The sequence below is a fragment of the Centroberyx gerrardi genome, chromosome 21 (assembly GCF_048128805.1).
Source record: "Centroberyx gerrardi isolate f3 chromosome 21, fCenGer3.hap1.cur.20231027, whole genome shotgun sequence".
In the NCBI taxonomy this organism is placed as follows: Eukaryota; Metazoa; Chordata; class Actinopteri; order Beryciformes; family Berycidae; genus Centroberyx; species Centroberyx gerrardi.
In genome coordinates this window covers 15,329,929-15,352,806 of record NC_136017.1, presented here as the reverse complement: position 1 = coordinate 15,352,806, position 22,878 = coordinate 15,329,929, and the positions used below count along the sequence as shown (strand labels likewise).

At 41.1% G+C, this 22,878-nt stretch overlaps 1 protein-coding gene across 1 annotated transcript in view; it reads right to left on the bottom strand.

The window, feature by feature from the left end:
- Window positions 1-22,878, bottom strand: part of nid2a (nidogen 2a (osteonidogen)) — a 57,145-nt gene that overhangs the window by 10,615 nt on the left and 23,652 nt on the right. The window contains exons 15-33 of the mRNA XM_078291150.1: window positions 17,189-17,323; window positions 15,605-15,733; window positions 13,756-13,881; window positions 13,258-13,367; window positions 13,026-13,131; window positions 12,629-12,762; window positions 12,436-12,541; window positions 10,280-10,413; window positions 10,035-10,140; window positions 9,258-9,382; window positions 8,997-9,102; window positions 7,573-7,703; window positions 7,326-7,431; window positions 6,575-6,708; window positions 6,371-6,476; window positions 5,264-5,388; window positions 5,065-5,170; window positions 3,808-3,932; window positions 3,604-3,709 (exon numbers count right to left, since the gene is read on the bottom strand). Coding sequence (XP_078147276.1) covers window positions 3,604-3,709; window positions 3,808-3,932; window positions 5,065-5,170; window positions 5,264-5,388; window positions 6,371-6,476; window positions 6,575-6,708; window positions 7,326-7,431; window positions 7,573-7,703; window positions 8,997-9,102; window positions 9,258-9,382; window positions 10,035-10,140; window positions 10,280-10,413; window positions 12,436-12,541; window positions 12,629-12,762; window positions 13,026-13,131; window positions 13,258-13,367; window positions 13,756-13,881; window positions 15,605-15,733; window positions 17,189-17,323 — 2,256 coding nt within the window. The remainder of the gene's footprint in view (window positions 1-3,603; window positions 3,710-3,807; window positions 3,933-5,064; window positions 5,171-5,263; window positions 5,389-6,370; window positions 6,477-6,574; window positions 6,709-7,325; window positions 7,432-7,572; window positions 7,704-8,996; window positions 9,103-9,257; window positions 9,383-10,034; window positions 10,141-10,279; window positions 10,414-12,435; window positions 12,542-12,628; window positions 12,763-13,025; window positions 13,132-13,257; window positions 13,368-13,755; window positions 13,882-15,604; window positions 15,734-17,188; window positions 17,324-22,878) is intronic.

Genomic DNA, 22,878 nt, shown 5'->3' with positions numbered 1-22,878 from the left:
TCTATTCTATTCTATTCTATTCTATGCTCTAGCTGGGTGAGTTTACATCACAGTGATAGGAGGGGGACCTGAGTTATGGCCTGGGGAGGCCCTGTGTTTAAGACACACACACGCACACACACAAACACACACACACACACACACATCTTGCACACTCATCTTGCTTGTGTCAAAACTGTTTACCTTGTAAAATCCCTTTAATAACACACTTTATAGGAGAGCCTTAAAACTAAACCCGAAACCACTTTAGGCTTCCACTAATGTTTATATTGGACTCTCTCTCTCTCTCTCTCTCTCTCTTTTTCTTTGTCTCTCTTTCTCTCTCTCCCTCCATCTGTCTCTTATTCTGTCTCTCTCACTTTCTAATTTCTAATGTTTACTCTCCCCTCCTCTGATGAATCTGAACTTGACATTCAAATGGAGAGAGAGAGAGATTGGACGGTGTAGAGAGAAAAGGGGATTGAGAATATTTGAGAGGAGGGTGAGAAGAAAACACACTGTCCTATGGTGAGAGATGGAAGGTAAAGAGACAGAGAGAGAGAGAGAGAGACTGACTAAACAACTAGATTTATGTCTCATAATAAGTTTTTCCTCGGGGATATGTTGTAGCAGCGGGGGTCAGCGCGCTTCAATCCGATCCCATGAATCACTTGGTTTAACTTATATTTACTCTTTAACCACAGGACTAATTGAATGCGGTGATTCATGGATCTCTGGCACTCCTTTTCCTGAATTTGTCAGCATTTGGATCGTCCTCTGGATCAATGTTTCAATCCTCGGAGTAATGGCTGTGGCAGTGAGTTGCAGTGCTTATGTGGGTACATGTAAATACAGGCTGACGGCGACCAGCCCGCAAATTAGAGACTTTAATCTGAGTGTTTGATGCCTGCGAGATCTATCTGCCTGCTCAGTAGAAAGCCCTGCCAGTCCTGTGAATTGCTAAATCCAAACTGTCACAGTTAGTGAGTGGATACAAAAAAAATGCATCTGCTCAGTGGCCACCAATAAAAGACTGTGGCTGTACTGGGCAGCTTCCAGTGGTCAACAGTAGAAGACTGTGGTTAGACTGGGCAGCTCCCAGTGACCGACAGTAGGGGACTGTGGTTGAATTGGGCAGCTTCCAGGTGTGAATGTGTGTGATTGTATGAATGTGAAGCAGGGTGGTACTGGAAAAAAAGCACGGTGCTCGGATAAATAAATGTAAGAAAAAGCTGAGAAAAGTTGCGTACATGTGTCTGTGTTAGTATATAATGGCATAAGTACATGTGTGCAAGCATGGGTGAGTATGCATACACGTCATAACATACATAAGTGTGTATACATGTGCATGTCCGAGTGTGTGCATGCTTTCATACATGTGTGTTTGTATACGTCTGTGTGTAGCTACTGCAGGGAGGGAGTAACACAGTGTCGCCACTCAGCTGTTCAAGCCGCCCGTCTTGTTTTGGTTAGGTTGCTCGGCAACAGCTGGCATCCCGTCTCACCACCAAATCACCACTTCAGATGTTTGGGCGGTCGTAAATAGAATTTATAGCGAGAACCGAATTTATAGAATGACCTCTATGCGTAAGTTAGTGTGTGTTAGTGTGTGGGTGAGAGAAAGAAAGAGAGGGGCAGAAAGAGACAGAGAGTCACAGAGAGGGAGAGAGAAATTTTCAGAGTTGTTTTTCAAGTTTTGAAGTTGAAAATCTTAATTGCCAAAAGGACATTAGTTGCGAAATTTTCAATCAATAAAATGACACACTATTCCACTGCCATGTCACAAATTATGTGTATATCAAATTATATGTTGCATAGGTATTACTAAACACCTAATTAAAGCTGATGTATGGATCGAATCAGTATTCATGAATATGCCATGTAGCTGTTATGAAGCTCTTGCTGAGGTGTTATGAATGTTTCAAAACTTTAGTTCAAGTGAAGCACTTCCCATCATTTTCTAATTTTCCTGTATATGAAGCACTTGGTCAAATCTTAGAATGAATTTAGACTACTACCTCACTAAAGAGAGTGACACGCCATATTCTTCCTCTCTAATGGGAGTTTCAACAGAAGGTTTTCACCCCTGAATCTCCGACCAAACCAACACCTACAAGCTACTCTTACTGTTACAGTCATTTTAGTCTCAGAAACTTCTTCTCTGTTTAAATTGTTTACATTGGACCTGTAAAGCAGTAGTTCTCAAAGTGGGGTCCGTGGCACTCTGCCAGGGGGTCCGTGAAAAGTTTTTAGATTCATTCATTTAAATGATCATGATATAAAAAAAAGTTTTTTTGTTATTTTTATTTTTTTTACAAAAGGCTTCATAGTTCAAAGAATAATATTTTATTTTTTAAATCTAAAATAGTTCATAGATTACATTCTAATCTAACAAATCTATAAATTTAAAAGTCAAGCACGTCACCCGTTACCGTGGAAACAACAATAACTGGTACGTCAGTCAGAGAGCGTCTCCGGCAGCTAGCATGCTACGAAGATGGACAGATTTTTAAAACGACCGGTTACGGCTACAAATGAAGTAAATGAAAAACAAAAAACAAAAGTAAGGAAATACGATGAGGAGTATCTCCAATATGGATTTATTGAAGTGGAAGGGAGGCCGAAATGTCTTATATGCCTGCGGTGTCTTGCCAATGAGGCGATGAAGCCTGCCCAATTGAAGAGGCACCTCGAGACCAAACATCCAGATTATGTAAAAAAAGACCGGTCTTTTTTTGAGAGGAAGGCGAGGACTACCGCCAGCAACAACAACGGATGGTGACAAAGTAGTGGTTTGGGATTGTAGCAATGTTGCAGATGTTTTGCAATCTACTGGATACATATGTTGCAATGCAGGCATGTGTTCAGTTTGTTATCGCCTACATTTATTTTATGATTAGACTTTTATCAATCATTACATATGAACTAAGAGTGAAACACTTTTATCTTGATGTGTGTGTGTGTGTGTGTGTGTGTGTGTGTGTATGTTCTGAAATGCACTTCAAATTAGCACTTTTCTCTTGATTTCCCTTTGATATTTTGTTTAGGTACAGTGTTACTTGCAGCTAATTGATTGATTGTTTTATGGGTATTCTGTGTTGAGATGGTGCAAATATTTTTAATGCATATCTAATATCTTTCTAATACATTTCTCTTGTGTTGTTCTTTCACATAACTAAGACTATAGAAGTGTAAAAAATAGGCTACGTCAGATTAATCCAAGGGACATACTGTACATGTCAAGTCAATTTTTATTTATATAGCCCAAAATCACAAATCAGAATGAGGGGGTCCCCGGTATATTCGGGGTCCCCGGTATATTCTTTATCTTGTAAGGGGTCCTTGGCTGAAAAACAATTGAGAACCTCTGCTGTAAAGTGTCGCTCCTTCTCTGCCAGCCAGTTTCTCAGTCGGTGCTATTTCAGTAATTCACTCTTTCTCAGTTTCTCTGCCAGGATCACATTCAAGATACCAAATACGGTATCACAGCAAATATGAACTTGTCTGCTCCTGTTTTATGTAAATCTCACCGGGTCTAGAACATTTGTAATTTGGATGCTCATATCCAAGGCTGAATCTAACGTAGCCCAAGGGGTGCTAGGCAACAAGAAACAAGACTCTCACCTGGTTTGTCACAGTCTTTGGGTGGTGTACCAGGTGGTGTCCTGGTTCCTGTTCTCTCCTGCCCCCTACTGTCCACACACCAACAATGTCCAGTAGATCCATGACACTGAAATACACAATAATAATCATAATCGTAGTCATAACAATATAGAATAAAGATATACAGTACATCTATCTCTCTATACCTGAAAAACTAAATTTTACCTGTTGAGGTGTATACTGTCCACCTGCATCACATTGGGGTACAAAGGCTCCAACAATAGGATATCCCTCTGGACTGGTAGTCTGTACACGGTCTCTGTGGTGCTCACAGTGGGTCTTAGGACGCTCTGGTTCAGCTGAAGAGGAAAGATCAATAAATATACAAGTGTTATTGGCAAATATATGTGAGTCATGATGTTTTCTCACAGACTGCAGTCTCCCTTTGCTGCTCACAAGCGATGCTGGTTAGAGGTTATCACATCAATATCTTTCGCAGACTAGTCTGTTGGACCTCAACCAGCCTGGTTTCAAGGTGGCCGACTACAAAGACTGCACTCCTTCCTGTCACTGATGGACTACATACTGCTGGACGCCCTTTCTGGCCTCAGTCCTTATTCTCTCAGACCTGTCAAAAGCCTTCAAAAAGGTGAATCATCAGATGCTCCTTGCCACCCTTGCTGACCTGGGGATCGCTGGGATTGCAATCTCATGGTTTGCTTCCTACCTGACTGGCTACTCTTATCAGGGATTGTGGAGAGGTGCTCTGTGTTTACCAGACACCCTTTCCACTGAGGTTCCCCATGGTTCAGTCCTGGGACCCCTGCTATTACCCTCTCTACACTGAATTTCTTGGCTGTGTCATCACACCCCACAACCCTCCTGCCATTTCTATGTTGATGACATTCAACTCTACTTTTCTTTTCCGTCCTTTAACACACAAGTTGAGGTTCAAATTCTAGCTGAAAACTCCAGTTGGATGTCTGCTCATCACCTCAAACTCAATCTTGACAAAACTGAGGTAGTCTTCTTTTTTGTTAAATCCTGCCCTCTGCAAGACCTCTCCATCATCATTGATGGCACCATGGTGACTCCTGCTCAGACTGCCACCGTGGTACGATCCTAGATAACATCACAGTCACAACCTGATCCTGCAGGTTTGCACTCGACAACATCTGCTGAATCAGATCCTTACACATTAGTGATTCTGCCCAGCTGCTTCTGACTGGCTCCTGAAGTATTCTCTGCAGCCCCTACAACTCATCCAATTGCTTTGTGTTCAACCTCCTGAGATTGTCCAATATCATACCTCTTCTTCACCCTTGCTTCCTACTTCTTACATAAGATGTTACAACCTGGAACATATAGTATATGCCCATGGCAGGCTAGAGCATTAACAGTTTGGATGCCTGTATCCTAGGCTGAATCCATATCTGTGAAATTTAGCCCAAGGGGTGTTGAGCAGCAAGAAACAACAGTCACCTGGTTTTTCACAGTCTTTGGATGGTGTACCAGGTGGTGTCCTGGTTCCTGTTCTCTCCTGCCCCCTACTGTCCACACACCAACAATGTCCAGTAGATCCATGACACTGAAATACACAATAATAATCATAATCATAGTCATAACAAGATTGAATAAAGATACACATCTATCTCTCTATACAGCAAAACCAGAGTATTACCTGTTGAGGTGTGTACTGTCCAACTGCATCACACTGAGGTACAAACACTCCAAGTATAGGATAGCCTTCAGGACTGGTAGTCTGTACACGGTCTCTGTGCTGCTCACAGTGAGTTTTAGGACGCTCTGGTTCAACTGAAGAGGAAAGATCAACAAATATACACAAGTTAATAAGGAATATACAAGTGTTACTGGCGGCAGGTGGCCGACTACAAAGACTGCACTCCTGTCACTGATGGACTACATACTGCTGGACGCCCTTTCTGGCCTCAGTCCTTATTCTCTCAGACCTGTCAAAAGCCTTCAAAAAGGTGAATCATCAGATGCTCCTTGCCACCCTTGCTGACCTGGGGATCGCTGGGATTGCAATCTCATGGTTTGCCTCCTACCTGACTGGCTACTCTTATCAGGGATTGTGGAGAGGTGCTCTGTCTTTACCAGACACCCTTTCCACTGAGGTTCCCCATGGTTCAATACTGGGCCCCCTGCTATTCCTTCTCTACACTGAATTTCTTGATTCCGTGATCACATCCCACAACCTTCCTGCCATTGTGAGGACATTCAACTCTTCTTTTCCATCCTTTGACACACAGGTTGAGTTTCAAATCTCAACTTTCCTAGCTGACAACTCCAGCTGGACGTCTGCTCATCACCTCAAACTCAATCTTGACAAAACTGAGGTGGTTTTCTTTCCTGGCAACTCCTGCCCTCTGCAAGACCTCTCAATCATCATTGACTGTACCATGGTGACTCCTGCGCAGACTGTCACCTTGGTACAATCTTAGACAACCGTCTGGCATACATCACAGACACAACCAGATCCTGCAGGTTTGCACACAACAACATCTGCCGTATCAGATCCTTACACATCAGCGACTCTGCTCAGCTCCTGGCTGGTCTCCTGAAGTATTCTCTGTAGGCCCTACAACTCACCCAATTACTTTGTGTTCAACCTCCTGAGACTCTCCACGTTACAACTGGGAGCATATACATGCCCATGGCAGTCTAGAGCACTAAGAGTTTGGTATCCTTTGCCTGTATCCTAGGCTGAATCCATATCTCTGAAATTTAGCCCAAGGGGTGTTGAGCAGCAAGAAACAACAGTCACCTGGTTTGTCACAGTCTTTGGGTGGTGTACCAGGTGGTGTCCTGGTTCCTGTTCTCTCCTGCCCCCTACTGTCCACACACCAACAATGTCCAGTAGATCCGTGACACTGAAATACACAATAATAATCATAATCGTAGTCATAACAATATAGAATAAAGATATACAGTACATCTATCTCTCTATACAGGAAAAACAAAATTTTACCTGTTGAGGTGTATACTGTCCACCTGCATCACATTGGGGTACAAAGGCTCCAACAATAGGATATCCCTCTGGACTGGTAGTCTGTACACGGTCTCTGTGCTGCTCACAGTGGGTCTTAGGACGCTCTGGTTCATCTGGTGATTTAAGAGTATTTATAAAGCATTACAAAATAAAATACAGTTAAATACAGGATCACTCCAGAGTACAGACTATTGCTGCTCACAGCTGACTCAATGATTCAATAACAAAAACCTTGTTGGCTGGCTATCACCTGGTTTATCTGAGGTGATTTACAAATACAAGAATGCCAACTTGTTACTTATGTCCTTGTGGAGAACGATCTTCCCAAGATGTCTTGGAGAGAATGGACTTCTCAAGAACACAACAACAGAAAACATCTTTTCAGTTTGAGATTGACTGAAGAACAGAGAACATCTTTACAGTTTGAATGAAGAACAGAGAACATATTTACAGTTTGAATAAAGAACAGAGAACATCTTTATAGTTTCAGATGAACTGTGTGCTAGACATCGCACCATCAATTAAGACACAAAGGTAGTCATTTTCCCAGGTGTTCCTACTGGCTCTGTACTACAGACTATAGACTATATTGTGGTTTGGATGTGATGTGTTGTCCTCAAAATGAATCTTGTGTTTTGGAATCGTGCTTCCACCGTTAGATATCATGTCAAAGGCGTTGTGTAGGACACAAGACCTCACAAGAATGCATATTGAGAAAGACCCTTCTTACCTGGTTTGTCACAGTCTTTGGGTGGTGTACCAGGTAGCGTCCTGGTTCCTACTCTCTCCTGCCCCCTACTGTCCACACACCAACAATGTCCAGTAGAGCCGTGACACTGAAAAACATGGTAACAACGATTGACTTGTATTTGCATTTATTATTTAAATATGATATCTATAATTCTTTTCAAGTTGCTCAAACTGACTTTAAATCATAGGTAAAACAATTTTCAGTTAATCAGTCACCAAATGCTAACCTGCAATGGTCTGTACTGTCCCTCTGCATCACATTGGGGTACAAAGGCTCCAATAGGATATTCCTCTGGACTGGTAGTCTGTACACTGTCTCTGTGGTGCTCACAGTGGGTCTTAGGACGCTCTGGTTCATCTGGGGAGGAAAGACCAACAAATATACAAGTTTTATACAAATTATTTAGAGAATGTCATATCAGAGAATATCTTAGTGCTAGTCTTAGCATTGCAGGATATAAATATTGAATAAATCTACATGAGTTTTTACTAGATATACAACACTAACTAAAAATGACTGACAAAGCATATTGGTAGTACTGAGTTTTATAATGTTCTGTCTCATTTGGGAAAATACAGTTTATTTCAGTTTTATTTATTTATTTTCTTTTGTTGAAGTTTTTTTTTTAGTAAAGGATTGTGCTAAAGTAGAAGGATCCCAGTGGGAAAAAACCCCAAGAATACTAGTCTGCATATTGTCTCTGTGTGGCTCACAGTCGTTTTAGGACCTGGACTGGTCTGGAAATTTAAGTTTAACAAATACACAATCAGACCATTTAGTAATAATAAGCTTACTACGTTCTCATCAACTAAATTTATCTCTGTCCTGCTCACTGAGTTTTAACAATTTTTTTCAATGTGTGGAGAGAAATCACAAACAACGAATGCAGACTTTTATTCATAAAAGTCATTAAAAACTATTACCTACTACAAATTTTAGCTATTAACAAATTTACATGTGGGATGCAAGTCATGAATAAATGTGGTTTATTATCCTTAACTGCATTCCCTAATGCTTTTAGATTATTCCCTAATGCTGTTCAAGGAGGACTGGGCTTGGTCCTTGTCAGAAAAGGTTACAGACAATCATGTACCTTAAAAAAGCACATTTTAAAGGAAAGAAGAAAGGAATGCTTATTTTCTCAGTGACACCTGTGGTTTTTAAAAGGTTTCAAGGGCCCAAGGGTCATGAAACCCACTCAACCAATAAATGACCATAACAACTTTTAGTTCATATAAGTGACAGAAAAAATACCACAGCTGCAGTTACATTTTTTCCGCAACAAAAATTTCCAGTCTCAGCTTCTCAACACAAATACACACACACACACACACACACACACACATTGACATCACCTGTTTCTCTAAGCATTCCAAGGCTATGACCCTGTGACCTAAATAGTACAACGCTTACAAGGTTAGATACACACACATAAACGTGCTGTCTGTTTGGCTTGTCACTGAGTTGAGGAATTGGAGAGTTCACAGGTCAAGGTTTAGCAAGAGAGCGATGACATAATACACCTGTTGATACTATTACTGCAGATGAGAGGTCAGTTTTAAGCACTAATCTTGCTTCATGGAAAGATGAATAGAGTGAGAGTGAGATTTGTCTATCTACTCATTAATCTGTATGTTGTCTCTTTCTTACCTGGTTGGTCACAGTCTTTGGGTGGTGTACCAGGTAGCGTCCTGGTTCCTGTTCTCTCCTGCCCCCTACTGTCTACACACCAACAATGTCCAGTAGACCCATGACACTAAAGAAAAGTAAATGTTAATACGGTAATCATTTTGTACATTCAAACGTTTTTTAAGGTATTTCAAGTCATTTTACATGAGATGCAAAAACAAAATCAATCAATCAGTCAATTAATCAGTCAGTCAATCAGTCAGTCAGTCATCAACTGCTAACCTGCAGTGGTGTATACTGTCCCTCTGCATCACATTGAGGTACAAAGGCTCCAACAATAGGATATCCCTCTGGACTGGTAGTCTGTACACGGTCTCTGTGATGCTCACAGTGGGTCTTAGGACGCTCTGGTTCATCTGGGGAGGAAAGATTAGAATTAATTTACATTATAAATCACTGACTAATAGGCAGTGAATACACAGGCCAAAACTAGGAGATAGCCCTAGTGTCTCTGTGTTGCTCCTAATGGACAGGCTGGAGAGAGGTGAAAAAGTACTGGGGAGACAAATCATTAAAAATGGACAATAGGTATTGGCAAATACATGATTGTTAATAATGGTACTGTGATACTTTATTGATCCCTGTAGGGAAATTCTGTTTTGCTTGCTCCTCTGGTATTTGGAACTGGTATTTAGCATGAGCAGTGATAGCCATCATGGCTGAACAGACAAAGAAAAGAGCCCCACCTACAGAAACTCAAACTGCATCGACAGAAAATCCAAGGAAAAAGATGAAATAGTACTGGATGGACAAGTGATCTCTGGGAAGTGCAGTACAAAAACATCACTGCAATGAGCACTTAGCACCAAAGATGTAAAAAAAAACTATCTTGCAGACAAACACTTTTACACAAACTCTGTATCTAGTGTTTTAAAATTTTTTTTTCCATTTTTTCAACTGTGGTGATAACAGGTGGTAAGATCCCTTACCATGCCAAAGTGGAATCCATTGATTTACCAACACCAGCAAAATTTTCCCAGCATCTCCAAGCATTCTCACCTGGTTTGTCGCAGTCTTTGGGTGGTGTACCAGGTAGCGTCCTGGTTCCTGTTCTCTCCTGCCCCCTGTTGTCCACACACCAACAATGGCCAGTGGAGCCATGACACTGCAAAAAATTAAATACATTTAAAAAAAAAATAAAAATAATAATAATAATGAATACAGAAATTTTCGGGTTTCAAAGACACTTTAAACTATAAGTAGAAAAAAAAGTTTCACTTTAATAACAAATTACAAGTACTGACCTGTAATGGTCTGTACTGTCCATTTGCATCACATTGGGGTACGAAGGCTCCAATGATAGGATATCCCTCTGGACTGGTCGTCTGTATATTATCTCTGTGCTGCTCACAGTGGGTCTTAGGACTCTCTGGTTCATCTATAAAGGGAGAATAAGAAATAATTAATAAATATACAACCGTTATTAACAAATATGCAAGTGTTGAACAGCATTTGAACAGTTGTTAATGCTGTCTATAGATTAGATTGTATGCTGTCTCTATGATGCTAATTCATTAGATTCTTAGGGGTTAGTTTGTAAGGACTAGAGAGTCGTAATTGAGCAAACAAGACCTCCCTTACAGCAAAGTCTAGCAAGTGAAATTTACATACATCTTCCAATCATATGTATCACAACCATATTCTGTTCAAAGAATATGGATGTGAAAAACTTAAAGACAATTTGTTTGTTAATTAATTAGATGAACAGGCAGGGGCCTTCAGAAGTCAAGCCTCATTTTTAGTTTTTCCCAAAGATGGTTACAATGATAACTCATTGTGGGTAATGAGACAAACCAGGGTGGTGTCATCTGCAAATTTGAGCAGTTTTTAATAGACAAGTGGCTGGAGGTACAATCACTGGTGTACAGCGAGTAGAAGAGGGTGCATAGCACAGATGTTCACAGAGAGGGAGGGTCCCAGCTACATGAATTGCCTTCTATCGGTATGGAGGTCCAAGATCCACCAAAAGGTTGATGGGACAATGCTTGCCATGATGAAGTTCCAGCATGATACTATCAAGTACAGTGCTGAAGTTAACAAACAGGATCCTGGCAGTGGAGCCAGTGATGCTGAGGTGGTCCAAGGCAAATTGTAGACCCATGTTGCACAGTCTACTGACCAATTCACCCAGTAGGCAAACTACAGGTAGTCTGGGAGTGGAACTGTGCCACATTTCAGATAGGACAGCACCAGAAGTCTTTACGATTGAGGTCAGTACCACTGGCCTCGAGTCACTGAGGTAGGTAATGTTGTTCTTTTTGGGAACAGGAACAATGATGGAGGATTTAAAGGTGGTTAAAGTTGCTGGTGAACATTGGAGCCAGCTGGTTGAGGGTTCAAGGGGAGAGTCCATGAGACCTTGTGGCCTTCCAGAAAAGTCTTCATACTTCTGAAGATGGGGACAAGAGGGTGCTGGGCAATGAGGCCTTATGACTATTGGTCAGGGGTTGGAGGAATAGAGGAATACTGGCTATTGCACAGGGAGCTTTGTGAGCTCTTGTCACAACACTTGTCAAATGAGAGTAAAAGAAATCGAGGTTGTTGACAAGTGTAGGAGAGGAATGAGAATGTGCTTGATAGGAGCTTTTCCTGTAGCTTTTAAGCACATTGAGTGACTGCCAAGCTGAGCCTGAGTCCTTATAAGCAAACTGACTCTTCTGTCTGACTGAGATGTAGGACTTGGCAATCCTGACGGCCTTATTGAGCTGTTTTTTGGCCAGGCAGTATTCATCTCTATACCACTCCCAATGAACCTGCTCACTGATGTTTTCCTAAGGTCTGAAGCCCCTTAGTAAACCATGGTTTAGCATTGTCGTACTTCACAAGGGTCTTCTTTGAAACGCAGACTTCCTCACAGGAGGAGACATAGGAGTTTAGTAGGTGTCAAATTACCATGTGTACATTTGAAGGCCTCCCAGATTGTAGTGCTGGAATACTCTGTGAGCTCTTAAATTGCCTAAAAGGTCCACCTTCATGGTTTGGAGAGGTTTACCTGCCTTCAGTTTTTGTCTAGATGGACCATTGCATCCATATAGTCAGAATTGCCGAAGAAGGCCCAGGAGAAAGGGCAGAATGCACATTTCATGGTTGCCCAGGGTTTTCCAAAGCTGTTCAGCATTTTGCACTCGCGTTTGGCACTTGACCAGTTGTTTGTATTTGTGTAGTTCATTCCTAAGATTACAGTGGTTAAAGTGGTTTAAGACTGATTAGGAATAGGCAAAGGAAATCCTTCTGACACCATATGTATACACACCATATTTATATAATCTCACACGTGACATGCCTTTGCCAGCCTGCCTGACTTTTGCCTGCCTTGATTTCACTAACAGCTGTTTTTTTGCTTGCGTGCCTATAACTTGCCTGCCTAACTGTCTTGCCTGTTCGCCTGTTTATTTCTTACCTGGTTTGTCACAGTCTTTGGGTGGTGTACCAGGTGCTGTCCTGGTTCCTGCTCTCTCCTGCCCCCTACTGTCCACACACCAACAATGTCCAGTAGAGCTGTGACACTGGAATAAATAATAATAATATATTTAAATGTATAGTGCTCAGTGAATTTACTAAGTTACTTACAATCATAGGTAATAAAAGCTAACCTGTAGTGGAGCATACTGTCCCTCTGCATCACATTGGGGTACAAAGGCTCCAAGGATAGGATATCCCTCTGGACTGGTAGTCTGTACACTGTCTCTGTGGTGCTCACAGTGGGTCTTAGGACGCTCTGGTTCAACTGAGGAGGAAAGATTAACAAATATATAAACATTATAACAAATATATGATAATATACTAATGCTTTTCATGTTAAGGCATGAAGAACTACCGCTGGGGAAAGAGTTATACAATAGTTATTGAAAACATACATGTTACCAACAATTACAATCAGTCATTACTGCTTTCTGATACACTAGACTGTATGCGGTCTCTCTTATAAACCTTTTAGAAACCAAAGATGCAATCTTGGTCAAAGGCAACCTTGTTTATTTTTATTCTCACCTGGTTTGTCACAGTCTACAGGTGGTGTACCAGGTGGTGTCCTGGTTCCTGCTCTCTCCTGCCCCCTACTGTCCACACACCAACAATGTCCAGTGGAGCCATGGCACTGCAATAGATTAAGCAATATTAATAAATAAATCAATCAATCAATCAATGGGTTAAGCAATTAGCAATTAAGCAAATGGTTGACTAATTCATTAGTCAACCATTCCACTCTATCAGACAGTCCCACCTGCAGCGGTCTATACTGTCCCTCGGAGTCACATTGCGGTATGAAAGCCTGGGGCACAGCTCCACTCTGCAGACTGTCTCTATGCTGCTCACACTGGGTCTTTGGACGATCTGTCTCTCCTGAAGACAAAAAATGAACAAACATTTTATTTATATGGTAGCAAAACTACAAAAGTCCACGAAGAAAGTCCAAGAAAATTACAAAAGTCTTTTTAAAGGTTTAGGAATATAAACAAAGGTCTGAGATCGTCTAGGATTTGACATTTTGAGATGGTGGGAGAAGTGAGAATGAGAAGCCTTTGGCAAACATGCCTCCATAAAACCCAGAAATACAAGATAACATGAGGTGATTGGTCATTGGTGATTGGTTAAGCTGTCTCAGGTGTGTGTTTATCAGATATTTTTCAGTGTGAGGACCAGATGTATCTGTTACATAAAAAGTTACATTGGATGTCATATTGCAACTTTTATCCATATCATGGACACATTCCTTACTGACCTTCCTGCTGGGAGCAGTAGAAACCATCACCACTAAAACCAGGCTGGCACTGACACTGGAAGGATCCCAGCCCGTTGGTACATCTGGCGTGGATGTGGCATGGAGAGGAGTGGCATTCGTCCATGTCTAGGAAAACACACAGCGATAAATTCATTATGCAACTAGAAGTAGAAAATATGTAGAAACATATTTTCAAGAGGAAAGTTGGCAAGAAACATAAATATGACACTAAATATACAATGATATATTTATAGATAGGTTTATACATAATGATATACTAATATATCAGCATTTGGCTGTTGGCTAGAAATAATTCACTAGCATTTGGTTAGTGTTTAGTGGTAAATTATCAGTATTTGGCTCTTAGCTAGTAGTAATTTTCCAGTACTTGGCTTGTAGTTTGGGCTAATTTCAAGGCCTTATATGAAGTATTACATTAGCTGTAAGGGAGAGAGGTAAGAAGGGTTTAAAGCAAGTTCATCTATAGTTCATACTGATGGGGTGAAAGCAGGACACACACACACACACACACACACACACACACACACAGAGGCAGGACCTCTCTCCTACACACATTCCGAAGCCACACACATTGTGTCACTGCCCCATCTGTCTCACAATTTCTCTCACTCCCTCTCCTCTCTTATCTCTCTCTCTCGCTCTCACATTAGTCCTCCCATTCCACCTCTCCTTCTCATTCGCTCCCTCTCTTGTTCTCACATTTGTCATCCCGAGCCCATCCTCCCCTCTCGCTGCGTTTCCTACGTCTCGCAGCTGTGCATTACCATTGTGGAAGAAATGATCGGCCTGCATTCGGACAAGCACATGGATCTCTTCCAAGGGGATTTGACTCATTTTGCAACCATAAGCACTCTGCTCCAAAACACTGTTTATGTCATTAACAAGTACAATTGACTGGCAACCCATTAAACCCACAACACTCTGCTCCAAAACAGTTTTCATTGAATGAAAACAGGAGCAAGACATGGTTTCTGCCCTAGTGGAGCTTCATCATGCCTTGGAAGCACTCCCTTACGGGCAGAAGTCGAGTTCTCTCACTCAATAAATGGATTTTGGCGCTTAGTGGTGCAGATTTCATGATGTTTCTTCAATAGCATGCTACTCAACCAAGTGACAACTGATGACTTTGATTGTTTTAACTTGTCTAGTCAATCCAGAATTGAGATTCCATTGACACAACCATCAAGCGTTTCCACAACAGCACCTCTCCTAGGGTTTTCCATTCCATAAATTCATAATTCAATCTTACTGTTCCCTTTGATTCACTGCCACTATTATATGTACTGATCCTATTCAAATTCTTGGTCATTCTCTGTATATATATAAATATGGTCCTGTGTATGCAGTGTTTTCAAGAACCAAACTCATTAACCTATGGTTGGCATAATACAGTATTACCATGTCTATATACAGTTCATTTTAACCGTATGTTAAGACAGGAAATTTCTCCTTGCTTTACTCGCATGGGTTTGATCACTTGTCTTCAAAAATCAGCTGCATGATAACATACAAGCAGTTTTGATGATACCACACATAGGATTTCTTGCTCAAGTGTAAATTATTCAACTAAATTTTCCTAAGTTTTTCTCATGTTGTGTCTGAGTGTAGAGCTACAATGACAGATTGTAAGCAATTTTGACTTTTTAACCTTTTGTTACTGGGAATGAATATAGCAATAGGGTTAGATTGATATCAGGCCGATACTACCCATTTGTTGCTGATTTTATGGACACTGGTAGACAATATTTGACATAAGTAATGAGTTGCACCAGAACCTCAAACCCACAATGTCATGTGTACACAGTCTTAGGGATCCCCTACTACTAACCGACACAGGTGCGGCCGTCGTAGCCGAACTCGTAGCCACTCTGGCACTGGCATCGATGGCTGCCGGGAAGGTTGACGCACTGGGAGTGGGCACCGCATGAAGCCAAGCCCTCCGCACACTCATCTATGTCTACAGAGAGAGAGAGAGAGAGAGAGAGAGAGAGAGAGAGAGGGGGACAAGTGAAACAGTTTTTCTATAAACTCAAAAACCTGTAAACTAAGAATCCCTCGTCTAACAAGATGTAGCTCATTACACTCTGCATGTGTGTATGTGAGTGTAAGAGCTATAATTAAGGTAATTACTGGCGCTCTAGTGTATGTACATTCATACAACAGCCTGTGACTAAGTGTGTGTGCATCTCTGAGAGTGTGTGTGTGTGTGTGTGTGTGCCTGCTCGTTTGTGCGCACACACACCCGCACCTGGTTATTTGAGTGCATACTTAAATGTACTGCGCAATATGCAGGACACCGACACTGTGTTAGTTGTGACAATATGGACAAATTGGCAACATTACACACACACACACACACACATACACACACACATTATGCGACCAGAGAGAGACACTGAGGCCCAGTCATGGGAACCGAGGCTGAGCCTGGGGCTTCCCTACTGCTGTCAGCAGGAGAGAGAGACCTGATGCTGGGCTAATGACAGACCACGCACCACCTAAAACCCCTGGAAGTCCCTGTTAACTAGAATTAACCTGGAGAGGAGAGGAGAGGAGAGGAGAGGAGGGGAGAGGAGAGGAGAGGAGGAGAGGAGAGAAGAGAAGAGAAGAGAAGAGCGGGAGATTAAAGGGCGGGAAAGAGGAGGGAATGGGAAAAGACAAGCATAGAGAGATGAAAGGAGAAAATAGAAGGGATAATGGAAGGATGAGAAAAAGGCAGGATTGAGGGAAGGAGAGAAAAGGGGGGAAACAAAGGAAGGGGAAAGAAAAGAGGAGCTGAAAGAGAAGAGAAGAGAAGAGAAGAGAAGAGAAGAGAAGAGAAGAGGGGGGAGAGGTGATTCCTTCCATCTAGCCTCTACTTGACCCCTCTACTCTGGATGGACAGATGCTGATGAAAGACAGGCACGCTGCCTTGAACTGTCTTCAACTGTGTCTGCATGTGGGTGCATGTGTGTGTGTGTGTGTGTGTGTCTGTGTGTGTGTGAGAGAGAGAGAGACCATTAGAATAAGGAGAATGTGGGGGAGCATCGTAAAGCACCGTGCAATGTAAATACACTGTCACAATGCCGGATAAATTATCCAGAAAGACAGAGAGAGGGGGAGAGAGAAAGAAAGAAAGAAAGAAAGAAAGAAAGAAAGAAAGAAAGAAAGAAAGAAAGAAAGAAAATGATGGGTTTGCTGCTTTTTGCTTCTTTCTCTCTCTCTCTCTCTCTCTCTCTCTCTCTCTCTCTCTGTGTGTGTGTACATACACATGCATGTCCATATATAGTGCTTGTAGTGGTTTTGGCCCACAAAGAAAGACATAAACATAAATGCATGCAGACCCAGGAGGTTCCATATGCAGTTCTATATACAGATAATGAGCTAGCTAGATAGGTAGCTATCTAGTTAGCTAGCAAGATAGCTAGCCTACCGTAACAGTTGCGTCCGTCTCCTCTGTACCCAGTAGCACACTGGCACTGGTAGGCCTGGCCCTCCAGTGGGATACACTGGGCCGTCGTGTCACAGTCATGGTTCCCAGCATAGCATGGGTTGAACAGCTCCGGTCCTGTCGGCTCCACTAGAGGCAGAAGAGAGAGAACATTAGAGTTTAGAGGAATTTAGAGCTGTTGCTAAAACACAATAGTGATTCAACCTATATCAGTTCATGAAAGCTTTTCCATTGTCTGTTCTAAACAGCAACTGGCAGATCTTTCCTGGTGAACAGAAAGTGATGCGTTTTATGTTTCCAGTTTGTTTGGAATAAACAGAAGAAGAACTGGGTAGTTAGCATGAGCAGTGATAGACACCATGGCTGAACAGACAAAGAAAAGAGCAACACCTACAAAGTCCATTCAATCAGACTTTCGTTCACTTTCATTTACGGGCTTTTCCAAACAGACTTAACTGCTGTTATCAAAGCTAAAAGTGCTTCTACTAAGCATTAATTGAAGGGTGTGCACACTGGATGTGCATTGGGTGTACATTGGATATACTCTAGGTACATTTTTAGCTCAGACATTTCCAGAAACCTTAATTTTGTCCTTTTGTTTTTAACTATAACTGACTTTCAATGTGAGCAACTCGCACTGTGTACCGTGTGCAGAGAATGGAACCAAGCCAGACCATGAAAATACATTGTAATTTGTTAAAAAACACAGGATAAAACTCCTGGATACACAGGATAAAGAACCGCTTTTTCTCAATTCCTGAAAAGCTGACTAGATTTCTGCAGGTCACTGAATAAATATGGAAATCATCTGACAAGACAAATTCCCCAACTTACAGTGAATTACAGTGTGGCCTAACCAAATACACATGTAAAATCAGTCCAGACAAATTCCCAAAGGACGGCTTCCTCTCAGGAAGTGACTCCGTTCATGTTCTCAACACTCGACATATGGATGAGGTTAGACACACATACACCAGAGGGATAGAGGGAGAGAGACAGACGGGCCGAGGGATGAGTGAGCGGATGTGTGTTCAGGGTTTCCTCATATCGCCACATGGCTCAGACTAGCAGGACAATAAAAAAAAAACCTCAGACTAATTTCGTAGAAACCAGAAAGAAAAACACCAGAGTAAAAGCAAACCATGGGAGATGCTCACAAAAGAATGCAACTCAACGACTCAAAATATGCCCAGAACAAAATGACGCATAGTGCTGCTCCACTTCAAAATGTTCACGACTTTTGGTTTCAATGTAGAGTCTACAAAATATGCTAATTTGTGGACGCTTTTATACACCATGAGAACATACTGTACATCATTATGAGTGGCCACAGTGGGAATCGACTTTTTTGTTGGTTTTTGTTTTGTTTTGTTGGTGCTGTAGTTCAATGGGTTCACATTGAACTATAGAACCAACAGAATGCAGTGTTAAAGAAGTCAACTAGTATTGGTTTCAATGGAGTTTTAGTGTCCCATGGTGTAAATGCTATTCTGAAAAAGGTCATTAGTACTGGTTTCAATGGAGAGTTTTAATGTTCCATGGTTTAAGTGCTATTCCGAAAAATGTCATTAGTATTAGTTTCAATGGAGAGTATAAGTGTTCATTGGCCTAAATCCTATTCCAAAAAATGTCATTAGTAATAGTTTCAATGGAGAACTTTGTTGTTACATCATATAATAAATATTCCAAAAAGCTCATTAGCATGGGTTGCAATGGAGACTTTTTGTGTCCAACAGTCCAAATACATTCCAGTTTAATAAGTTTAATGTTTCGTGTGCTGTCTCAGAGAATTTCATTAGTACTGGTTTCAATGGAGAGTTTTAATGTCCCATGGTATAAGTGCTATTCTGAAAAATGTCATTAGCATTAGCTTCAATGGAGAGTTTTAGTGTTCATTGGCCTAAATGCTATTCCAAAAAATGTCATTACCTTTAGTTTCAAGGCAGAATTTGGTTGCTGCGTGGTCTAAATAATATTCCAAAAATGTCATCAGTATGGGTTTCAATGGAGAGTTATAGTGTCCCATGGTCTAAGTGCTGTCTCTGAGAATTTCATTAGTAATAGTTTCAATGGAGAACTTTGTTGTTATATCATATAAATAATATTTAAAATATATGTTTATATTTGTTTCAATGGAAAATTTAGATTTTGCATGGTCTAAGTAATATTCCAAAAAGCTCATTAGTATGGGTTTCAATGGAGAAGTTCAATGTCTTGTGTGGTCTACATGCTGTCTCAGAGAATTTCATTAGTACTGGTTTCAATGGAGAGTTTTAGTGTCCCATGGTCTAAATGTTGTTCTGGAAAATGTCATTAGTATTGGTTTTAGTGTCATATGGTCTAAATAATTTTTTAAAAATCCATTAGCATTAGTTTCAATGGAGAATTTTCTGGTCTTGCGCAGTTGTCCATGGGAATAGAAAAATACACCACCAAAGAGTAAAATGGACCCAGAAATGCAAGGTACATTGCCAATAGCTGTTTTCTTTAGCAGTATTAAAGTCTTTTAGGATGGATTTTTCCTTTACCATCAGGAACATCATGCGCTGTAAATAACAACAACACACACACACACATACAAAAACTTAACCAAACACACAGACACAGACACACACATATTAGGCACAGCTTGCTTCCATCTCCTGAGGCTGGAGACCAATTTTGGCTCATTATCAAAGAGAGAGAGAGAGAGAGAGAGAGGGAGAGAGAGAGAGGGAAAGAGAGAGAGACTCTTCAAAGTCCTGAATGTGGCCGGGAAGGAGGGAAGATGAGAGGAAGGGATAGAGGGATGGGAGAAAAGACTAACTGAGGGATAATTAGAGAGAGAGAGAGAGAGAGGGAGAGAGAGAGGGGTGGGTGGGTGGAGAACACACACACACTAATGCACACATGCACTACACACCATCAAAGCGATGACTGCAGTTTCCCACCTGTCGCTTTTAACTAAACCCAGGCCGTATATATATGTAGCCTGCATAAATATATATATATATATATCTGTGTGTGTGTGTGTGTGTGTGTGTGTGTGTCCCACCCCTCCAGCACTTAAAATATCACAACGCTGCAGGTGTTGTATGGGGGGATTTTGGTGTCAATAATCACAAATGTATGGAATAAAATAAATAGAAATATAAACGAAAAAAGCTAAATAAATACTACAATCCACAAATATGTATTAAGACTTTTTCCATTTATACTTATTTATACATTCATTGCATATGTTTGTGATTGTTGACACCAAAATCCCCCCATATATTTCTTTAAAAAATGTGTTGACATGTGACTGTAAAGACTTACAGTCATATTTCTCAATATATCATATAGTATTTCTCATAACAAAAGTACATATTACCCCTTTTAAAGGTATCAAAATGTATGGAACATCTCAACATTTTGGGAAAAATTTTATGGGCATTTTTGGCAAAGAAATCGTTTGCATGTGGCCTAATTCTGAGAAAAATGCAAAATAATGTATAGGAAAATTTAATTCAAATGAATATAAAGGCTATTTATGTAGCTCAATGGAGGTGAAAGTGCTATTAATGTTATTCCTTTAGCAATGAAAGGCATTGAAAAAATGTATTCCTTCAGAACTGGCATTGTATTCGAAAGCAATGGAACTGGAGTTTGAATTAAAACCAATAAGGAAAGGGTTGCATTTTATAAGAAATTGTAAGATGAAACTTTTATGATCCTGAAATAAATGAAAGAAAAGAGATAAAGACACACACACACACACACACACACACACACACACACTTAAATCCAGTACATAAATACTTTCTGTCTCTCATCTCTGTCTCTCTGGAACCTTTATCTCTCTCTCTCTCTCTCTCTCTCTCTCTGCTGGTGTCTCTCGCCCTCTCTCTTTCTCTCTGTCAGTTCAGTATCTTCGATTCTTGAACAATGTCTCTCTCTCTCTCTCTCTGATTCTCATGACATCACTGGGCAGCTATTCTGCCCGGCAACCCCCCCGCTGGAAAATCTGTCATTGGCTGGGATATTATTTCCCAGAGAGCGTAAGACCCCTCCACACACACACACACACACACACACACACACACACACACACACACACACACACACACCACTTAACCCATGTTTACAAAAGCCCTGGTCCCCAAAAGCTCTTCCAGCTGTGCTCTGGATGTATCAGTGTGTGTGCGTGTGTGTGCGTGTGTGTGTGTCCATGTGTCATCATAACCTTTTTAATCAACGTGTTGACGTTTAAATGACAGAAACTTGGTACGAATTCAAAAAACTGGGAAAATCCAGTTTCTCTCTCTCTCTCATAATCTGTCAGTACCAGTTTCTGCCATGCTTTCTCTCTCTCTCTCTCTCTCTCTCTCTCTCTCTCTCTCTCTCTCTATCTGGTTTTCATCATCAGATAGATTGGGTCAAGAAAGCAGTAGAGTGGAGACCATTGTGTGTGTGTGTGTGTGTTGAGAGAGAAAGAACATGTCATATACGTATATGCATATTTCTACACACATTTCCATATTTGTATCGCCCTTCGTGTGTCTTGTAAACACAAGTATGGAGATGTGACGAATCACATCATACACCTTATTCAATTCTAGCCCATCACAACTGCGAACACTTGCATTACCCGCAACACACACTTGACCAACAGTTTGGTTTGAGGAACACACACTTGACGACCAAACCAAAACAAACATGGAGGTGGAGAATTTTTCTTTCCTTCTCTCGTTCTCAGCTCTCAGATTTGATTGGTTGACCAGCTCAGACCACAGGAGGACTTGTCCAGATTCGACTCATAAATATCAATAATTTGTACGACCAAACCAAACTAGCACCGATTCAGTCCCATCTCAAAGGTCGTGGCTACAATCAGCCTAAAAGTCGTGTAGTGCGTCCCCAGCATTAGGAGGCAATTACATTGATAAACCCAAGTGAAAGAGGCAATGCACATTTCAACATGGTTTTCTATACAGCATGCATATTTGAAGCTGAGCTCGGTCCAACTCTGTTCCTGTGCATCGTGATTTGGCGGAGGTTTCTGTGGCAGCGCTGCAACAATTACTATGTGGTCTGATTGCTAGCTAGAGCTCTGGAACAGAAAACCTCACGTTTTCAACGCCTCTGGTCTGTTCGCCGGCTTCAAGTTGTGGCAGTGATGCTCTGGAACAGGTTTAGACTCATATATCTCTTTGTCAACAGTGGCCTTTTATTGAAATCAGATATTGGCCAGCCAGTGTCACCACCAATATGATGGAGGCTCCTCCCTGACGACAGCTAGTCCAAGTTGATATATCAGTCTAACCCTGATTATAATATGGCATGATCAGATTCCACAATAGGTTGCAGGAATATATTTTTATTTAATATTATTTTATATCAGGTGGTTGAGAGAAATCATTCCAATGGGTTTTTGAAGGCCGATACTGATACAGATATCAGTATTGATATCATGTATAAGTATTCAGTGTTTCCCCTAGAATTTTATTCTTGCCAGGGTGGAAAAGCTCTAAAGCAGCAATTAGACCATGGGACACTAAAACTCGCCACTGAAACCCAGGATACTACTACTACTACTACTGCTACTACTAAAAAGAAGAAGAAGAAGAAGAAGAAGAAGAAGAAGAAGAAGAACAAAAATACATTCATGGATACTACTGATCAAAATGTTGCATTAGAATCAATTCAGATTA